Here is a 19,650-nt window from a genome sequence, read left to right as displayed (position 1 = left end):
TTGATCTTGAGGTTACATTCAAGTTGTGTGTGGAAAGCAGATGATATACCATGTGACTGTACCACAGACATGGGGGGGGCGCATATTTATGTTTTGGTTATTGTACAAAGAAACCGTCATACAGTAGCTTGCTTTTATGTTGCTTGCTGTAATGAGTTATCACTTTAATATTGTTTAATTATGCAAAAAATATACAAATAAAGCTGCCGCGCAGCCTCTACATTTTGCCGCCCTAAGCGGCTGCCTATCCGGCTCTAGATGTGGCTGCAGTGAAGGGTAAAAAAGTGCAACATGTTTGTTCTATCAAATGACAACCAAACAGCCTCATAGCCTTAATGGCCTTAAAGAAGGCCAAGAGCTCCCTTTCTCTTTCTTTAAAGAAAATGTGTCAATTTCCACCATAGCTGGTGGTGAAGTCCAGTTAGTAGTGGCCAGTTCTACTTAAAGCCAAAATAGACATTGTGAAGGACAAATGAATTCTTTTGTTAGAAAGGATTCAAAAATTCACATTACACTATTCTTTAGGTGAGAATGGTGAGTCTTGGCAAACACTGAGCAGTCTACTCCATCCCATTGCACTTCACAGACATTGTCCTCTGTGCTCCATAATTCCCTTCTATTGGCCATGGTAGAAATTGCTGACGGGAACTGTGGTTTGTTATATGTGGAGGCTAACAGCTGGGAAATATTATTTCCCTTTATTGCGGAAGCTTTTCTTCCAAGCTATTTTACATCTTGTCTCATTGTATTTTAGTCCTGACTGGCCTTGCTATTTCATCCTTTACAGTTTGGCTGCTGCTGTTCTCCTGAACTTGTGCACAACTACCTTCTTAAATGGGCTTCTTGGTTTACTGTTGGATCAGGAGGAGGGGATCATGTCCTGCTGTATGTTGACTGAGGACAATGGTTCATGGTTGCATGCTGCGACCTATTTTAGACATTCATGGGAAGAAGGCATGTTTTCCTCTGTTTTATAATTCTGCATTTGTGGGTGAGTTTCTAAAGTTTGTGGGTCAAGTTTGTGATATACTATGGCTGCCCCCTGCACAGTCTGGTGGCCTTATGCAAACCCCTGTTTCTGGTCCCGCATGGTATATGTACAAAATAAAGGAAACATTTTTTCTGCCTTCCAAGTGCATTGTTGTCTTTCTTGGAATTGGGGCACAGTACTTGATGCTCAGGACAGCAGATGTAGTACCTTGCAGATAGCAACCTATGGGGGCTTGACATGTCAGTGACATACTTGCCATCTGCTTGGTGCCTGTAGCTTGTGTTACTGAGTTACTGCTTCAAATCTATCTTTGTTTGGGAAGGATGTAGTCTTGGATTCATGACCTCCTTCTCATGCATCACATTTTGCTATGGTGTGTGTTCTATGGTGACTATAACTCCTCAGGCCCCGTCTGATGACTGTACTATGCCATGGTATAATATACCATGCAGTGTTGCATACAGAGGAATTCCAGTGACATCTGTAGCTTCATGGATCTTAATGGTTTGCATGGGTTCCAGCAGACACACTTCACCAGGGAATGGGATAAGGACATGCTAGTCTGTGTAACATAGGGCTATAGCTTATTCAGTGAGATCTCTGCCCTATACATCCCCCAGCACTGCCACTGTCCTTATTAAATGTGACATCTCAGAGATCCCACCCTGGCAGGTGCTGAACTATAGCATCTGAACTGGGCAATGGGTTGCTTTGTAGTCCATTTCTCTTTCCATATACTGTACTGAACATCCATTCTGTACACTATTCCCCTCTTCTCACTGTGGACTTCCTTCCATTTTGGCTGCTCTGTACCCATCCAACTTCTCACATGAGTGGTGGATTTGCTACAGTTTATTGTATTTGGGACAGCTTTTCTCTTGGATGTTGTAGGTTTTTGAGCAGTTAGTGCTTGAGCACTAACACCCAAGCAAGGAGGTCCCAGGTTAAGCAGAATATCATAAACTACTATTTCCTCATTTCTGCCCATAACAAAACAGTGGAAACTAAGTGTACCTGTGAATACTTTTATTGCTGGTAAAATAAGGAGCAATGTGTTGGGAAATATCCATGGGACCCTGTTTCTTTCATAGTAGGGGGAAAGACACCAAAATTGGTCTCAGTCATTGCCATTTCAAAAAGAGTTTCTAGTTTTTATTAAATATTGGAGGCAGTATGCAGTAAGTCAATTAGTGCCTGGCTCCTGCTTGTCGAACTGGTTGCAGGGGAAAGTAAGTCTTCGTAAACCACACTCAGCTAATCGACTCTACATGTTGACAAACTGAGTATAGTTTATGGGTGTTTTGCCTCATTTCAGTGCAACGTTGGTGATGATGCAGACATAGCCCCTGAACTTCTTCAGAGAGATGTTGTTAACATCAATATCCATGGCATGGAACTCACTGCATTACAGATCACTAATAAGAGATTATCCACATGCCACATTTCTCTCCCATACTCACCCATGCACTTCTCTCTGTTTTTGAATCTTTTCCTTGCTCACCCACAGATAGGCTTGCCCCAAATGAAAATCTGCATTTGCTAAGGGTCATCCTGGATTAGGCCCCTTATTTATCTTCCCTGAATTATTGGTGTATTTCAGTCACTGTAATGTCAACACTCCCCTCCTGCAATATTCAATGTGGCAATAGTGATGGCATATATCAGGACCTACTGATGAACAGTTTCCTTTGTCACTTCAGTAGATAGTGCAGGTTCTCTATATGCATTTGTCTCTCAAATAGATAGTCCAATTATCATTGGAATCCCATGCTCTTTGAAAAGGATCACTGGGCTAGGATTTTTATATGGTTGGCCCTCTTCAGACGGGCCTTTGCGGCGCCCCCATCACGTGCTAGGGGTTGGCTGAGGGCGCACCACCCATACTGGCCTCACCCCTAGCACATGACGGGGCATCAAAATGGCAGTGCCCTGTACACATGGGCGCCGCCATTTTGACACGACGGATGCTTAGCGTCTGCACATCCCAGCGTCATTGTGACACCACAAGTGCACCATTGGTGCACTGCGGCATCACAAATGCGCCGCAAGAAGAACCCACTTTTTAAGGGTTCTTTTTGCTGCGCGAGGGAGCTGCGCGGTTTGTCCGCTGCAGCTCCCTCACGCAGCAAAACAAGGTGTGGATAGGCCACCGTTTTTGGGTGGCCTGTATCCTGCTGTAGTGTTACAAAGGAAATGTACCATTTACCATTTGCTTAAGATTTTGGTTCAAGCTAAAGTAAAAGCATAAGAAGAAAGATTTAGCTTAGCATTCTGTTCAACAAATAGTAACAGACTGCATAGTCAAAGGACATTTTGTCAAGAATATTTCTGTTGGACCTCAAAGCTTGATTTAGGCATTTCCCATTCTGTTGAATTATATGTCATCTTATTTAGTTTGCTTATTTTAGTCTGCATTTTCTTAGAGAAATTAGGACACAGTATTGCTTTGTTGCAATTAACATTCGGCGTAAAAAAGCTTACTTGCTTAAGTTTCTTTAGATCTTCGTCAAGTTCCAAGTTGTCCAAAATAACAGCAACAAACAAACTCAGCAGAATCTACAGAAGAATTAAAACAAACACAGCAATGTTAAAAACAGGAAATGTGCCTTTTTCTACTAAAGTAAATATGACTTTATTGATGTCAACAGTTAGATGGGCATTTTGACTTGGGCATTTAGATGGTCATTTTTCTCTTGACCTCTGAGGTTTAATATATAATAAAATTATAAATAAGAATTTAAGTAGCTTGTAAGATGTACTGTTTGGGTTCACACTTAGCCTCCAATTTATAGATGATGGGAATTCGTAAAAACAAAAAACAGTAATAAGGATGCACTTCTTTTTCACATGGGTATGTAATCTGTATGGAGACTGAGCTCCATAGGGCTCAGTTGAACCTTGCTTTTTCTCCTTTTTCAATGCATGTGCACAGATAAATGCAACATGTCTCATAATCAGCTGTTATAGCTGTTATAGAAATTGAAATTTTGATCATACCAATTCTCATGACTAATCTTGCCCTTCAATGTGGCCAAGCTGCAGGAACTTTGCAGCATGAAGCAGTCTTTACATCAGATACAAGGAAGCAGGTGCCTCAGGTAGCAGATTCTGGTAGATAGCAGCAAGATGTGGGAGTAGAGAGTTGTACTGTACAGCTTGCTCTGTTCTGAGTCACCTAAGCTAGTTGCTGACTTCAGCTGTAATGAAAATACTGTACCAGCACTGGTGTCAATGAAAGATTCATCTGCCAGTCTAGCAGAACTTTGTTACATGAAATAGAATGATCACCATCTTGTTTGCTTGAGGTAGCAAAATGTAATGGGCTATACCTTTCTAAAACTTGATCAAGCAGAAGGAAAGGGCTGGCTTGAGATATGAGTAGCATACCCTGGTCTCCTATTCCCCAAATTGTCCTTCTGTGCTCCCTGCATGTGTGAGAGGAAGGCAGTGGGGAACAGGACTCTCTTGAACTCAGTGGGGACTCCTCCAAGTAGGAGAGAATGATACATAATTATCTGAGTTAAAATTATATTGAAGCAGAAAATGCACCCTGAAGCTGCTTGTCTGACAGACTTTGAGATTATTGAATAGCATCACTTCCATTCATGTTGGAATGGAATCATAAAAGGTTTGTGCTTATAACTCTTGACTCAGAAGAGTGATACGTACTGAAACATATTCACAGAATCATTAAATCATGGAGTTGGAAGAGACTACAAGGGTCATCCTGTCCAACACCCTTCCATACAGAAATATACAATCAAAACACTCCAAACACATGACCATCCAGCCTGTTTGAAACTCTATAAAGAAAGAGAGCCCACCACATTCCAAGGCAGCATATTCCACTGCTGAACAGCTCTGTGGGGAAGTTCTTCCTAATGTTTAGATGGGATCTATGTTCTTCCAGTTTGAATCCATTGCCCCACATCTTAGGACCTTTTCACAAGGCACTTACCAAGCAGATATTGTTTCCCAAACGTTCCAGAAGCGAGAAGGTTGGATCGCAGGTCACGCTTCTGAAACATCATTGAGGCATCCCGTTCTTCTCCCAATGACGAATCATTCACAGAGAAGCCAATTTCTGCATAACAGAAGATCCCATTATTACAAAAATGGCTTCTCCATGAACAATTCGTTGATGGGAGAAGAGCAGGATGCGTTTCAGGGATGTTTCAGAAACGTGACTGGCGATCCCTCCTCTGCGCTTCAGGAACGTTTGGGCAATGATATCCGTGTGGTAAGTGCCTCGTATGATAATACCATTAGTCTCTGGAGCAGCAAATATTTAAACATGGTTGTCATGTCACCTTTTAACCTTTTCTCCCCAGGTTAAACATACCCAGCTTTCTAAGATGCTATTCATAGGACATGGTAGAATTCAAAGACATAGCTGTATTCGTCTGGAAAGGGATCTTGCAACACCTTTGAGCTTTTGTAGATGTCAAAAGCATCGAGGAATGACATGGTTTGCAGACTTTTCACAATTTCAGTTGCCCTCCTCTGGACATACTCCAGCTTGTCAATATCAATATCAAACTTCTCAAGTCAAAAAAAGAGATATTTTCCCCCATCTATTTATTCCTATTTCCCAACTATTTACTCCCTTGACATCCTATTTATTCTTTTGAAGGGGGATTTTTTGAACAGCAAATATTTTTTAATTTTTTTTAAAAAAATTATTCTTAGTTCAAAGTGTGGCCCTAAACAGAATCATAATGAAAAGTGTAGCCTGGTTTTATCAAGAAGTGTGCAGTAGGTGAGAAATGTACTGAAGTTTAATCTGCAGTTATTTCCAGTTTCTACAGCTGAGAATGACAGGCACACAATGAAGATGTTTTCACTGAAAAAGAAATCTAGAGCATTATCACAAAAGAACAGTTAAACCTCAACTTATTATTTGTTTAACTTCCTCTATTCCGTTCTGGATTTTAATAATATACTTTACTCCTAACATGGCATTTGTTTTTTCATGATTTAAACCCAGTTCTAGCTTCTGCTGTGAAAGTTATTCGTTTCTTTCCAGCAATTTATATAGATCCTGTCCTCAAGTGCATACAATTATACCTCTGAGTTTTATCCCAAGGCCTCATTCTGAGTTCTGGAAGTTACCATTTCATGTCCAACACCTTCCTGTTCCTTTATCCACTTGTTATGTAGGCAAGCATAAAATCTTTAGGGCTGCTTCCTCCTTATGATGCTCCTGAAATAGTTGGGATGATTACAACTGTATGGAACGGGGGGAAAGAAATCTCACTCAAGTTGATATGTTAGTACAGGGTATACACTACGATAGGGTTGGGTGAACCTATATACTTTTAAAAGGTAGGGTTTTACTCCTGGTGGAGAAAAAGGTGCAAACTGAAGAAAAATTCAGTACAAATATATTTTTTCTAAGCCTCTTGGATAAGGGGATGGTCACATTTGCAAAGGCTTCACCAGAACCCATCCATCCCAGTTAGGGGAAATTTTCTATTTACATATCATGGGACTGGAGGCTTCCCATCCTTAGAGGAAAAGCATGTCAGATATCCCAGAAATGAAGGTGGAACTGGTGGAAATTCTATCTCTTTTCCATTTGCACTGAATGAAAAGCAGAAGTTGTCTTCTGCTGACCACTCCAAAGGCTGGGTGGAGTGAGCCCAAGTGGTAATAGTCAGGGCAATGATTTATGATTTCTTGAAGCATTTGGGCAACTCTGAAAAACATTCTGGCCATTTATGAAAATACAATTGCAGGGAGAGATTTCACATGTTAAAAAGAAAAGTACAGTTGCCTCTCCATTTTCATGGACTTTCCATGTCCCTCACCCATTTGCAGACGGCAAATGGAGGGGGACAAAATGGGATGTGCTCCGCCATTCAAGCTGATGGGGCTTAAATATTGGTGATTGCCTTTTTGGTTGAGAGGGGAGGGAACAGAAGGAAAAGCCTTCCACACATATCACAGAATGTGAGGAATGTATGACTTTGCCATTTTTGCTAATTATGTGGAAAGTTCAGACCATTTATTTGTTGGGGGAGGGGACTGAAACCAAGACCACATCCCTTTACTATGAACTTCACTGTGATCTTCACTGAGACTGTTCAGGGAAAGGAGGGTGAGATGGAGAGATCTAGTGGCACCTTTAAGGCTAATTAATTATATGTTAGCATGGAAGCTGAATCTGAAATATAAAGCAATCGGTCTTAAAAGTGCAGTTAAATTCTTTTTTCCTCCTTCCTCCTATTTATTGCTAGCTACAATAAATAGTTTATACTGCAACAGACTAACATGGCTATTTCTTCAAAAACGGACTATTCAGTGAGAAGGCCTTTGTGGATAATTATTTGTGAGTACAGTATCTCTATTTCAAAGGTACCTCTGTTTCAAAAGAAGGCAACTCCAGGCCGAAAGCAATAATACAGTCATCCCTCCATATTTGCGGCTTTGATATTTGCGGCTTTGATTATTCGTGGATTTCATGACTGTCTAGGTCCTCCAGTGCAACTCTGTGGTCAACTTTAACTAAAAGTTGCACTGAAAGACCATTTGTAGCTACTCCAGTGCCATTCTATGGTCACTGTATGTTGGACATTGACCACAGAGTTGCACTGGAGGACCTAGAGATTCCTAGAGAGGTGTTCTCGCAGGTAAAAACAGTGTTTTTGTTATTTGTGGTTTTTCTTGCTCCCCTAACCCTAGCGAATATGGAGGGACAACTGTATATTGGTTAGCCCTTGCTCTCAACCCCACTTGTTGAAATAATGGGAAAGCAAGGATGAAGAAATGTACTTATTGTGGAAAGTAGGCTTTACTTATGAAGTAGCTGCATTTAATCCTTCCAGTCCCTGATATCTCTCCCCTGCAATTGATCAATTTGACAAAAATACGTTCCATCCCCCATGAGGCTATTTTGCTTTCCAGCATCACCAAAACATCACTGAAAGAAATGACAGAATATCTCCCATTTACAATTTCTCCCAGCAATTAATATTAGCAAAAGAGGTGTATGTTCTTGCTTTGGATGAAGACAGTGCCAAGTCCAGATTTTGGCACTACCTGGTAGGGCTGGGAAAGACTCCTGTTTAAAGCCCTGATGATTTGCTGCCAGTCACCAAAGAGCTAGCTGCAATAAAGTTTTGAAGGGGTTTAAGGCTACTTCCTATGCTAATGAAAGAAAACCAGAAGAGGAAAAATGAAAGAAAAGCAGCAAATTTTCCTATAGTTCCTGTATGAATTGTAGGGACTGAAACCAGTATCTTTTTGATTTTGTTTAACTTTGTTGTCGTATAATCCAATGGGAGAAAAATTTCAAAAAGTAAAATGTGAAGTATAAGGTGCACATCATACCAGGGTAGCAAAAAGATGATAAAGTATGAAGTAGATAGCAACAACAGGTGCCCACATATGTCCTACGGCATTAAGAGTCTGATCCATGACATCCACCCATCCTTCTTGTGTAAGGATCTGGAACATTGACATAAAAGCCTAAAAGAGAACATAACCAAGAACACAGTTCAGCTGGATATACAGCGCTGAAATAAATGCATCATCATTTGAACTAAGGATCCATGCAGGAAGTGATATATGTTACAGCTTTGTCAGCCAAGAGGTGTCTAGTTTATGGCTTCTTGCTCAAAAGTTTTGTAGGTCCAGATGTCAAAATTTGTTAAGACTGTACACAAGACCTCAAGAATGGGCTTGTTAAGACACCAGAATCCTTGGACTTTACACCTGTGTTTTTATGTCATGTATGTATTTTCATCCACAGCACATAATCATATCTGTACAGGTTCTTTTTCATTCTCAAGAGCAAACTATAGCAGAAAAGCATGCTATAAAACAAAGTTCAGTCAGTGGGCTGCATGTGCCCCCAAGGGCCATTTTTGTGGTTGCTTGGGTTCCTCAAAGGGTATCAAAAATTTTCACATTTTTGCCTCAAAAGGCCCTCTAGAGCAAGTGAGGAGCATTTTCACCGTGTTTTGGGCCTATCCTGGGCCAACATGGGCCAAGGCAAGGCCTTTTTAAAAATAGGAAGTGACTTTTGCTCATTTTCTGTTGCTAAAAGTCCTCTTTTGGGCCTAAAATAGTCCAAGAAGGCACAAAACCATGGGGGAAATTTCCTCGTCCTTTAGAGGGTATTTGTGGACAAACATGACTCCCCCTTCCCAGAAATGGGTAGGATAGGGGTGCAGCCTGCCGAGGTCTCCTGCTGGGATAATCTTTCTTTCAGCTACACAATGGCAATTAAATAGCAGTGAGATGCAACTCCTTCACCACCTCCCCAGTCTACCACCATTGCACAACTGTGGAAAAAGGAACCAGTTATATATCAGCAGCATAAGCATATTGGTAGAACTTTATACTTCATGAGCATCCATTGGAATCTATACCAATAGTCCTAAACTTCTTTTAATGTTGAAACTTTTTAGTTTAATGCCCAAATCACTGTACCAAACTGGCTCTTCCTACCCCCAAATGGGGGAAATCTAGAAAACTCCCTTTCACACAAAGGTGCTGTGCACTAACCTTCTAAAAATGATCAAATACTAATTACTGCTATTATATGTTAATTTAAATGAATACATAACTTTTAAAATAACCTATTTAAATTGTATTCAAGCCAATATCTCTTTTTAAAGCACCATCCGATGCCAATTTTCCCTTAGTATCATGGTGAAACAGTACAAGGTAGGCAAAATGCCTTCCTCCCTGTGAAGACCAGGGAGAAACACAATCTTGAAAAATTTGAATCTTCACTATTGCATCTTTAGCACAGGGAAGTTGGAAAATGATGATAAAACAGTCACAAACCAAGGTCACTGTATTCTACAGTGGCCTCAGGCCAATAGTGGGAAGGGAAGCACAGAAACTGGGTCATTCCCGACATCCCTCTGGTTTATACTTCCAGAACAGAAACAGACCTCCCATTGAACTCCCTGGATTGCACTTGCTGTGGCAGGCCTTTTTCTACATATTTCTGGCTATTCCCCCTACATAAATAAGAGAAAATGAGGAAGCAGTACTGAAAGCCCACTTCAACATCACATTAAGACATAACTAGCAAGTATGGCTTGTTGTATTTGCTTTATTAGTTTGGTTGGATGGATTGTGAAAATTGAGATGTAACCTACCCAAACTGCAAAAAAATATTTTTAATGGATTGGAAAATCAGATCTTAGACTTCTGAACTAGACTTTTTAGACTTCTGAACTATATCTTAAGTACCTTTGAACATATCTACCAAACATGAAACACACAGCAATAAAAATGGCTATTTATCATTTGTTATTCCAGTTGATCTCACAGCAGCTTTGAATGCCATCAACCATGGTATCCTTCTGAGTCACCTCTCTGAGATGGGGCTTGGAGGTACTGTTCTACAGTGGCTCCGCTCTTTCCTGGAGGGGCACTATCAGAAAGTGGTGCTGGGTGAGTCCTATTCGACTCCTTGGCCATTGGCCTGTGGGGTACCTCAGGGCTCAGTCCTGCCCCCTATGCTTTTTAACATCAACATGAAACTGTTGGGAGAGGTTGTCTGGAGTTTTGGAGTAGGGTGTCACCTGTACGCTGATGATACCCAGCTCTATCACTCCTTTCAACATAATTCCAAGGAAGCTGTTTCTGTCCTAAACTGGTTTCTGGCTGCTGTAATGGACTGGATGAGGGCAAACAAACTGAAGCTTAATCTAGACAGAGGTGCTCCTGGTTAGTCACAAGAAAGATCCAGGAATAGGGATTTAGCCTTTGTTAGATGGGGTTACACTTCCCCTGAAAACCCAGGTCCACACTTTGGGGGTACTTCTAGATTTAACACTGAGCTTGGAAGGCCAGGTATCGGTGGTTACCAGCATGAGCTAAAACTCATATGCCAACTGTGCTCATTTCTGGAGAAATCAGATCTGGCCATGGTGGTACATGCCTTGGTTACATCCCGTCTGGATTACTGTAATGCGTTCTACATGGGGATGCCTTTGAAAAGTACTGAGAAACTTCAACTGGCCCAAAGAGCTGCAGCCAGTCTGTTAACTGGGGCTGGCTACAGGAAGCATACAACTCCCTTGTTTCAACAGCTTCAATGGCTGGCAGTCTGTTTCCGGCCACAATTCAAAGTGCTGGTTTTGACCTATAAAGCCCTGTATGGCTTAGGGCCAGGCTATTTGAAGGCAGGTATCACCCTGTATGAGCCCCACAGATTTTTGAGATCATCTGGAGAGGCCCTTCTCTCTGTCCCACCACTGTCTCTGGTGTGTTTGGTGGGAACAAGAGAGAGGGCCTTCTCAGTGGCTGCTCCCAAGCTTTGGAACTCCCTCCCTAGAGAGGCCAGGATGGCATCATCGTTACTATCCTTCCAGTGGCAGATAAATACATTCTTGTGCTGGCAGGCCTTTGCAAACTGATAAGGGCTGGGAATGTTGTCCTAATGAAATTTTAAGGTTTGTATTTTTAACATATTCTATTTTAAATCATAACTGTTTTAACTTTTTTTAAAATTTTATATTTATACATTTAAATTGTGTATTGTTTTTAAATTGTATTATTTTAAATCTGCTATTTGCCACCTTGAGTTTCTATATTGGGAGAAAGGCAGGATATCATTAAATAAAATAATGTGGCCCAACCTACCCTTGCATAGTTGCCAACACCTGCAATAAAATCTGAAGAGTGACATAGTATAGCCATCTATTCTTTCTATGACTCCTCCTCTTTCTGGTTATGTCCAACAGGCTGAACTTCATCAGCTTTCCCCTTTTATGTTTTCTCAGCTGGACCCTTGCAGCTTTCATAGACCCAGCAGACCATTAATGATACCAGATTATCCAGAGCTGATCCACCTCTAATAACAGGTCATGGACATGTCCCTGGATGTATTAAAATACATGGCTGGGAAGAAACTCATTACAAGTAATAATGCTACCTGTGAAAAGTTACTTTTAGGAGAGCAAATTTTAATGATATTGCTTGGGAAAATATTAGAATGACAGGCTAATTATATTTTTCTCTGTAGCAAGTACCATTTACTCATTACCTTTTAGGGTCTAAAATCTTTTGAGGGCATTTTGAGGTTTTTTTTTAAAATTAAGAATATTCTTAATATTTTAGATACTGTTAAAGAAAGGGACTAAACAGTAACAGAAAACAATGAAAAACTTCAAAGGGTAATAATTATTATTCCTTTAAAATAGAGCTCTGCAAACACAGGAATTGGAGATACATACAGAAATGCATTTGTCATACTAAGCAACATAATGCATTCTCCTATAGGTACACATTACATGTATAACTGCTTCTGTTGTTAATTTCTACCTATATTTTCCAATCCAAGGTGATAAAGACAGGCTGATTAGATGGATCAGAGAGACAATGTACCAAGAGCTAGTTTATCAGAGCCAGCGTAGTATAATGGTTTGAGCATTGGACTATGACTCTGGAGACTAGAGTTTAAATCCCCACTTGGTCATGGAAGCACACTGGGTCACTTTGGGCAAGTTACAATCTCTCAGCCACAAAGCAAGGCAAAGGCAACTCCCCAAGAAACCTTGCCAAGAGGTTTGCCTTAAGGTCATTATAAGTCAGAAATGACTTGAAGATATGTAACAGCAAGACATTTTATCTTTTCAGTGTTTCTGCCTCTTCTATATCAGAATTGTTGGGAAATGTTAATGTGTCTCACTTAAAAGGAAACCATTGCCTTTTGGGCTCCTTCTTAATGGGAAATAATGGCATTAATGTTCTATGGGACTTCTATTTCAGAAAGAACAAATATTACATTAAAACAAAAGCTAGATAACACTTTCATTTTGAAGAAAATAAACCCTCCATTTAAAATATGATTCATTCTGATGGTATCCCAAGAGATTTTAAGCCTTTCCTCTTATTAAAGTTCTCTGCATTGGAAAACACCAGTTTCAAGAAAATAATAAGGAAGTACAGTGATTTTAAGTTGGGAAAGTAGCAATCTTTCTTTCAGAGCAAGATATTTTTAGTTGAAAGGCACACTCTCCACCATTTATGCTAAAATGAAGCTGAAATGCAGCTATCTTGCTGACAGAACCAACAGCTGTGAAAATGAGACCTGGAGATTTATGCAAAATAGAATTTTTTTGAATTAATTCATGCTATCACAGAATGGGGGATGGGGAGAATCCTGCAAGTCTCTTTGAACGAATTTCTCTTTCAAACATTTGTTAGCGCTTCTGATGTGGGAATTCAAACAGTAATTCCTCATTCCCAAAAACACTGCATAAATGAACAAATGTCAAAATACATCTGAGAAATGCAATCATTTTTGTCCCCAGATCAAACAGATCATATCCAGTGGGATTAAGGAAATTTTCATTTTACCAAATCTACCTTTCATTCAAAAACAACCTATTCAGAGCACCATGTTGTAAAAAATAAGTGTGACTGCCCAAATTGGCACTCCCATTTGGGTCTCTTCTTCATAACATTTGATATAATTTCTCATTTCCTGATGTGTCTAGCCCACTTCAGATATTTCTCTCACAAATCAGAGAAATGGTTGAAAGTCCTACACCAACTAGTACTGTCCTCAACATCATATGTGTCAGTATCCCAGCTACTTGTGGTGCTTCCAGTTGTAAGGCCAGCTCACAGTGTGCCACTTGTTCCTTAATGGAACTTTTCTTCTAGTAAGGAAAAAAAAAGAGGGAAGAAACAAGGTAACAAGTAAACTAAAGATGACATCTAGGTCCCTTCCAAACTCCAGTGAGTATACATTCTAAGGCCATGATAACAATGAGATGTAGAAGCACCTCTGGCCATGGAATCAGAGGTGGAGAACCCAGCAACATTTCTACTGAGAAAAGACACAGACATTTATGAGCATAGTGCATCAAAATATCTTGACGACAGAACAGTTTGAGACCACAGGATACGCTCCATGTTTTCTTTAGTATGGACATAATTTTTAAAAATTAGAAATCAAAACCACTTGGCAAAGGTCCAGTTTAGAGGCCCATATTGATCTGTACACAAATCTATCAAACCACGCAAGATGACAAAAATGGGCTAGAAAATGCTGCATTTGGTAACTATAGCAACCATAAGCACCTACTTATTTACTCTTTGTCAAGTAACCATGTGAAACCATGTAATTTAGGGGCATTAGTGAATGAAGGCTGTCTGCCTTTTCTCCCCCCTTTCTTTAAAAAAAAACCTATAATGTTCCTATAGTGCTTGTGCTGCAGCCTTCCAATTCAGCAACATTAATGGACACAGTAATCAATTGTTCTTGTTTTGGGTAAGTGTACTTGCTTTTCAGACTTGGAGGAACTGGCAGAAAGGCACCATGTCAGGACATGACTGACATTTTGTGCTTGCTCTTCCTTAGTAACACTCTGAACAATGACTGGTGTCATCTGTGCTTGGTCAATGCAGCTGGCTCCCTCCTTTGTCTATCAGAGGCTAAAATGCATATGGCCACAATGAGCTTATAGAGATCAACACACTTCTAGCTACATATTTTGCACTCTCCCACAAAAGTATGGTAAATGGGCAGATGTTTCGAAGAACTGAAACAACCTACAGTCGTCCTAACAAAGGAGAAGGACGTGAAGATCCACATCAGTTTATCTGAGCTCAGTCTGTAAGCTTTGAAATTTAAATATTTTAAATTATTATTATTATTATTATTATTATTATTATTATTATTATTTATATAGGGCTGTAGATTTGCACAGTGCTGTACATACAAACAATAAAATAGATACGAGTAAACCTGCCCATGGCGTACAATCTAAGAAATAGTAGCATAATACATATAAATAATCCATAACAATACAGGAAAGGGTTCAATAAAACAGGCAACAAATTAAAAATGTCAAATAGCAAATAATAGTTGTGAGTTATGCCATACTATGGCATGGACCAGAATCTTGGCAATAGAGGCAGAGAGATATGGTCAGATTTTAGCAATATTGTATAAAAAGAATCTACATGCCTTAGCTGTGGTCTGGATCTGGGGGATACACGACAGAGAAGAATAAAAAATAAAACCAAGACTACGGGCTTGCTGGACTGGTCAAATAGAAATGTCACCAACAGAAACAGAAAAGGAGTGTTGAAGACTAGACTTAGGTGGAAAAATGAGAAGCTCCGTTTTAGACATATTGAGCTTCAAGCGTTGATGCCACATCCACTGAGAGACAGCTGTAAGACAAGATGAAATTTGCTGTTCAAGACTCGGAGAAAGGTCAGGGGTGGAAAGATACAGCTGAGTGTCATCGGTGTACAAATGATAGGAAAAGCCAAAAGAACTAATGAGCTTTCCTAGGGGCAGTGTTTAGAGAGAAAACAGAAGGGGACCCAAAACAGAGCCCTGGGGAACTCCAACAGATAGGGGAACAGAGGATGACGTCTGACCATCTGTGACCACTGCAAAACATCTGTTGGACAAATGAGATCTAAACCAGTCAAGAACAGAGTCTGAGAATCTGAGGTCAGAAAGTATATCAGCTAGAAGACAGTGATCAAAGGTGTCAAAGGCTGCAGACAAATCAAGAAGAATGAGAACAGAGTAAAGGCCATTAGCCTTGGCCCATAAAAAATCATCCGAGATCTTAGTGAGAGCTGTCACTATAGAATGTCGTGGGCGGAAACTGGAGTGAAAGGGATTGAGAATGGAGTTGGCCTCAAGAAACTCAAGACAGCAAGAGTAAACAATCTGTTCCAAAACCTCAGAAAGAAAAGGAAAAAGAGAAATCAGACGATAGCTAGAGGAAGAAGAGGGGTCAAGAGAAGGTTTTTTCAGAATAGGAAAAACTAAAGCATTTTTAAAGACCAAAGGGAGTGACCCCGTAGAGAGAGAGAGAGATGAAAGATATAGAGAAGTGAGGGCAGAAAACAGGGAGCTATAGAAATTAGAAGACGAGTAGGAATTGGATCAAGAGAACAAGTTGCAGGTTTGGAAGAGTTCAGCAGCATAGAGAATTCATCCAGAGAAACAGGAAGAAACACAGAAATTTTTTTAGGCGAGGGTGATAGAAGATTAGGAGTAGAAAAAGAATATCCATAAATAAATAAGTCTATGAGATAAGGGTCAGCAGGACTCATGCTGCATATCCACTTGTAAATTGAGATCGGAGTTACAAATTTATTTTAACACATGTACATTTCACTTTTCTGACCATCCAAAAAAGGATAGCAAAAAAGCAAAATGAGTACATACTAAATAAAAATATATAATAATAATAGCTTCCACATTATCAGGAAGAGAGAGAAGAGGGGGAAAAAATCTACTGGTCACAAGGGCTGATAAACTCTAGCCACTACTGTATTTATGTTTTATTAATATATTTGCTTTAATTGTTTTTTTTTTTTTTGTATTTATTGTATTTAGTCATTTCTCTGAAACCTTAGATATGGAACCATTTATAAATTCTATACACAAAACAAACCAATAAGGCCAATGAGCTCCTTGAACCAGGTTAGATATCTCAGCAATGATAAAAATTTATTCATAGACTGGATATATTTAAGAACTATTTTATGAATACAGCATGATAGCTATCTCAAATATGTGTGTATGTCATTTCAGTAGTGATCTATGCTGTTGTCTTCATCATTTAAGTTTAGATTAGAATATCAGATCCTCTGGGAAGGGACTTCCATTTTCCATCTAAATTACTTTGTTAAGTGCTATATACTCTGATGGTAGAAATCTGAAAAGCTTGGTGTTAGTGATGAAAATATTCACTCCCTCCAATATTTCACAGGTGAACACATATGGCCAAGCAATATAAGAGTGTGCTCAAGATGGCAAAAGCTGAATATACAAGGTAGGAGAGGTTGCAGCAGTTTGCTGTTGCTTTGACTGAGCCTACTGGGAAGGACAACATTCTGTCCCCTCTTCTTCTTTCTGCTGAGTTAATTGGGATTGTAGCTGCCAAATTAAAACAGTTAGAGAGTATGGAAGATTGTATTTCTCACTGCAAAATACCTAGGAATATATAAAGATATAATAAAAATACTTTACATAATAAAGTAATAAAAACCAATAACATCCTGTTTTCAAAATGAAGATACCGTATAGAATGTTTTGTGACTATCCCTGTATTCGTAACTAATTTATGTGCTATCACTTCAAATTAATCCTCTCAAATATATTTTTTTCTTTATTTACTTTCTCCCATCTAAAAACATTTCTTATGATTGTTTCATAATTTCCTTATCTCTTCCACAACCCACTTTAACAGTTTTACTGTATTTATCTCATGTTCTACATGGCTTTATGATCAAGAACCACAGAGCTATGGGGGACTGTAGTGAGAATATCTTCTAGGAAGTTGTAAATTATTGTATCAGATAAAGAAAAAGAAGTTTTGGAAGCAAAAGCACAGGAGGCTTGCATTTTTAACAATATTTCTCAAATCAGTGGCCTATTTTCTATAGTTAGTCCTGACTAGAGTAGACACACATGTTGAAATCACCATTCAAGAACTGACTGAATATGTCTGCTCTAGTTGGAAATAACCAACAGGATGCCAACCATAGTTTGTTAACTAAATTAAATTATTTTTGAGCAAATCTGGGGTTATTTTCTCTCTATGCAAGTGCTTGTGGTCTGTTCAGTGTATTTAGTGGCTTGGTGCTTATATTGAGGATAATTTGCATGACTGATCTTGGAGGTAATTTTTGAGGTAATATCATTGATCACAAAAAGCCTGCACAATTCCCATTCCTGGATTTAAAACCATCAGTCTTCTTGGGGCTAGAATAGGGCCTATTCATCTAAGTTTATTTCCAGCTTCTATTATATATGTATATTTGTTTTTAAAATTCATTTTCTTAAGACTGGCAAAAAAACCCCACCCTCATTACATTTTGTTTTAAATACTGTAGGATATTCAGAATTTTACAATAATATGATTTTTCCTATTGTTACCCAACATTATCTAAATTGGGAGTTAATTAGAAATAGGCCCTTTACTCTTTTACACATGACTGTGGCACTTTCTTATTCATTCCAGTTTAATTGCTCTAACAATTATGTCTTTAATGATAATCAGTGATAATGGGAAACTAACTTTGGTTCACTCATACCAGAAAATTATCTGGGATTCCAAGACACGCAAACTTAGTCTAGTGGATTATTAAGAAAGCTGCAGGATTTTCATTCAAAGGGATGTGTTCTACAAATTACATTAGTGTCAACTGAAGAGTGAATTTTCGTTCCTCATTCTGCTCTGCATAAATTAACCATTCTTTAAGTGTAAATGTAAACTATACACTGATCTGAGCTACCATTTTAGGAAATACAAAAATGAGGAATGGAATCTTTCATTGCTGGCTGTCTTGATGAACCAAGCTAATTACAGTTTTTTTCTCTCTTTAACCACTGGCTAAAAGGACCCTGGCCTGGATAGCAATGCTCCCTTTTCCTTGAAAAGGCCCTAATGTTAAACATCCCACAAGGAAATCATAAGAAGACTAAGAATGGGGAGGGCAGCTATGAAAGAACTAGAAAAGATCCTAAAATGTAAAGATATACAAGTCACTGTATTCCCTATTACCATGCATGGATGCAAGAGCTGGACTGTTAAGAAAGTGGATAGGAAGAAAATCAATTCATTTGTGATGTGGTGCTGGAGAAAAGAACCGAGGATTCCATGGACAGACAAAAAGTCAAACAAATGGGTCCTAGAGCAGATCAAGACTGAATTCTGTCTGGAAGACAAGATGACTAGACTGAGGCTGCGGTACTTTGGCCACATCATGAAAAGGCATGGCTCACTGGAAAAAACAATAATGCTAGGAAAAGTGCAGGGAAGCAGAAAGAGAGGAAGGCTGCATTCTAAATGGACTTGATTAAGGTAGGAATTTGCAGGAACTAAGCTGAGCAGTGGAGGACAGGGAGTCTTGGAGATGTCAAAATCAACTTGCAGGTGGTTAACAACGACAACAACAACTATATCTGAAGTATCTTTTCTGTGACAGGGTTCAGATGTTTTAGCACATCAGATGGAATACAACAGTTCCTTTTTGGTTGTTTAGAAATAACCTTAAATTAAATTATACCACACAGTGTCATAGGTATGTAGTTTCTGTGTGTTTTGTTCACTTTGGACATTAACTGGGAATTAATTTGTGATAGCTTGTTGAAAATATGATCTAAAGGTCTGGCATAGTGGTGGGATTTTTATGGAACACTAAACCATGGTATAAGGTTACAAGTCACAGTGAATCTTAGCTTCATGTGTCCTCTTCTATTTGTATGTCTGTAAGAACAGTGGAAGGTTCTGCTTTCATTTCAAATTAACCACAGTTTAGAGTCAAATCCTTATGCTAAAACACAACTACTTTCATCTCTTATTGAGACAAGACATATTTATAAACCATGGTTTGAAATTCATTTGTTTCTACAAATGATTGCAAACATTAATCTTTGGCAGTTTTAGATGACAATGTAAATCATGAAAGAAATGCAATAGATACTTTCACAATTCACAGCATAGACAAGTTTGTGAGTCCAAAGTTGCATTGGTTGACACTTGTAACATCAAACAGTGGTTTAATATTACATAGGAACGAGCCCACTCTTGGCTTAAAAACCATTCTGTGTATCAGTAAAAGGGTGCATGGGTAGAAGGGTAATCTTATACTCATGTCTAGATGTGGGTTTCATTTAAACCTCTGGCTGTCCATCATGGAAACAG

At 39.1% G+C, this 19,650-nt stretch overlaps 1 protein-coding gene across 6 annotated transcripts in view; it reads right to left on the bottom strand.

Annotated features, from left to right (window-relative positions):
• Positions 1-19,650, bottom strand: part of NALCN (sodium leak channel, non-selective) — a 280,042-nt gene that overhangs the window by 80,689 nt on the left and 179,703 nt on the right. For all 6 annotated transcript variants that reach the window (XM_042460454.1, XM_042460452.1, XM_042460455.1 and 3 more), the window contains 2 exons: positions 8,324-8,461; positions 3,473-3,547 (listed from right to left, as the gene is read on the bottom strand). In XM_042460454.1, the coding sequence (XP_042316388.1) occupies positions 3,473-3,547; positions 8,324-8,461 (213 nt within the window). The remainder of the gene's footprint in view (positions 1-3,472; positions 3,548-8,323; positions 8,462-19,650) is intronic.

This window comes from Sceloporus undulatus, chromosome 3, assembly GCF_019175285.1.
Source record: "Sceloporus undulatus isolate JIND9_A2432 ecotype Alabama chromosome 3, SceUnd_v1.1, whole genome shotgun sequence".
NCBI classification, from domain to species: Eukaryota; Metazoa; Chordata; class Lepidosauria; order Squamata; family Phrynosomatidae; genus Sceloporus; species Sceloporus undulatus.
This window is presented reverse-complemented; position numbering and strand designations above follow the sequence as displayed.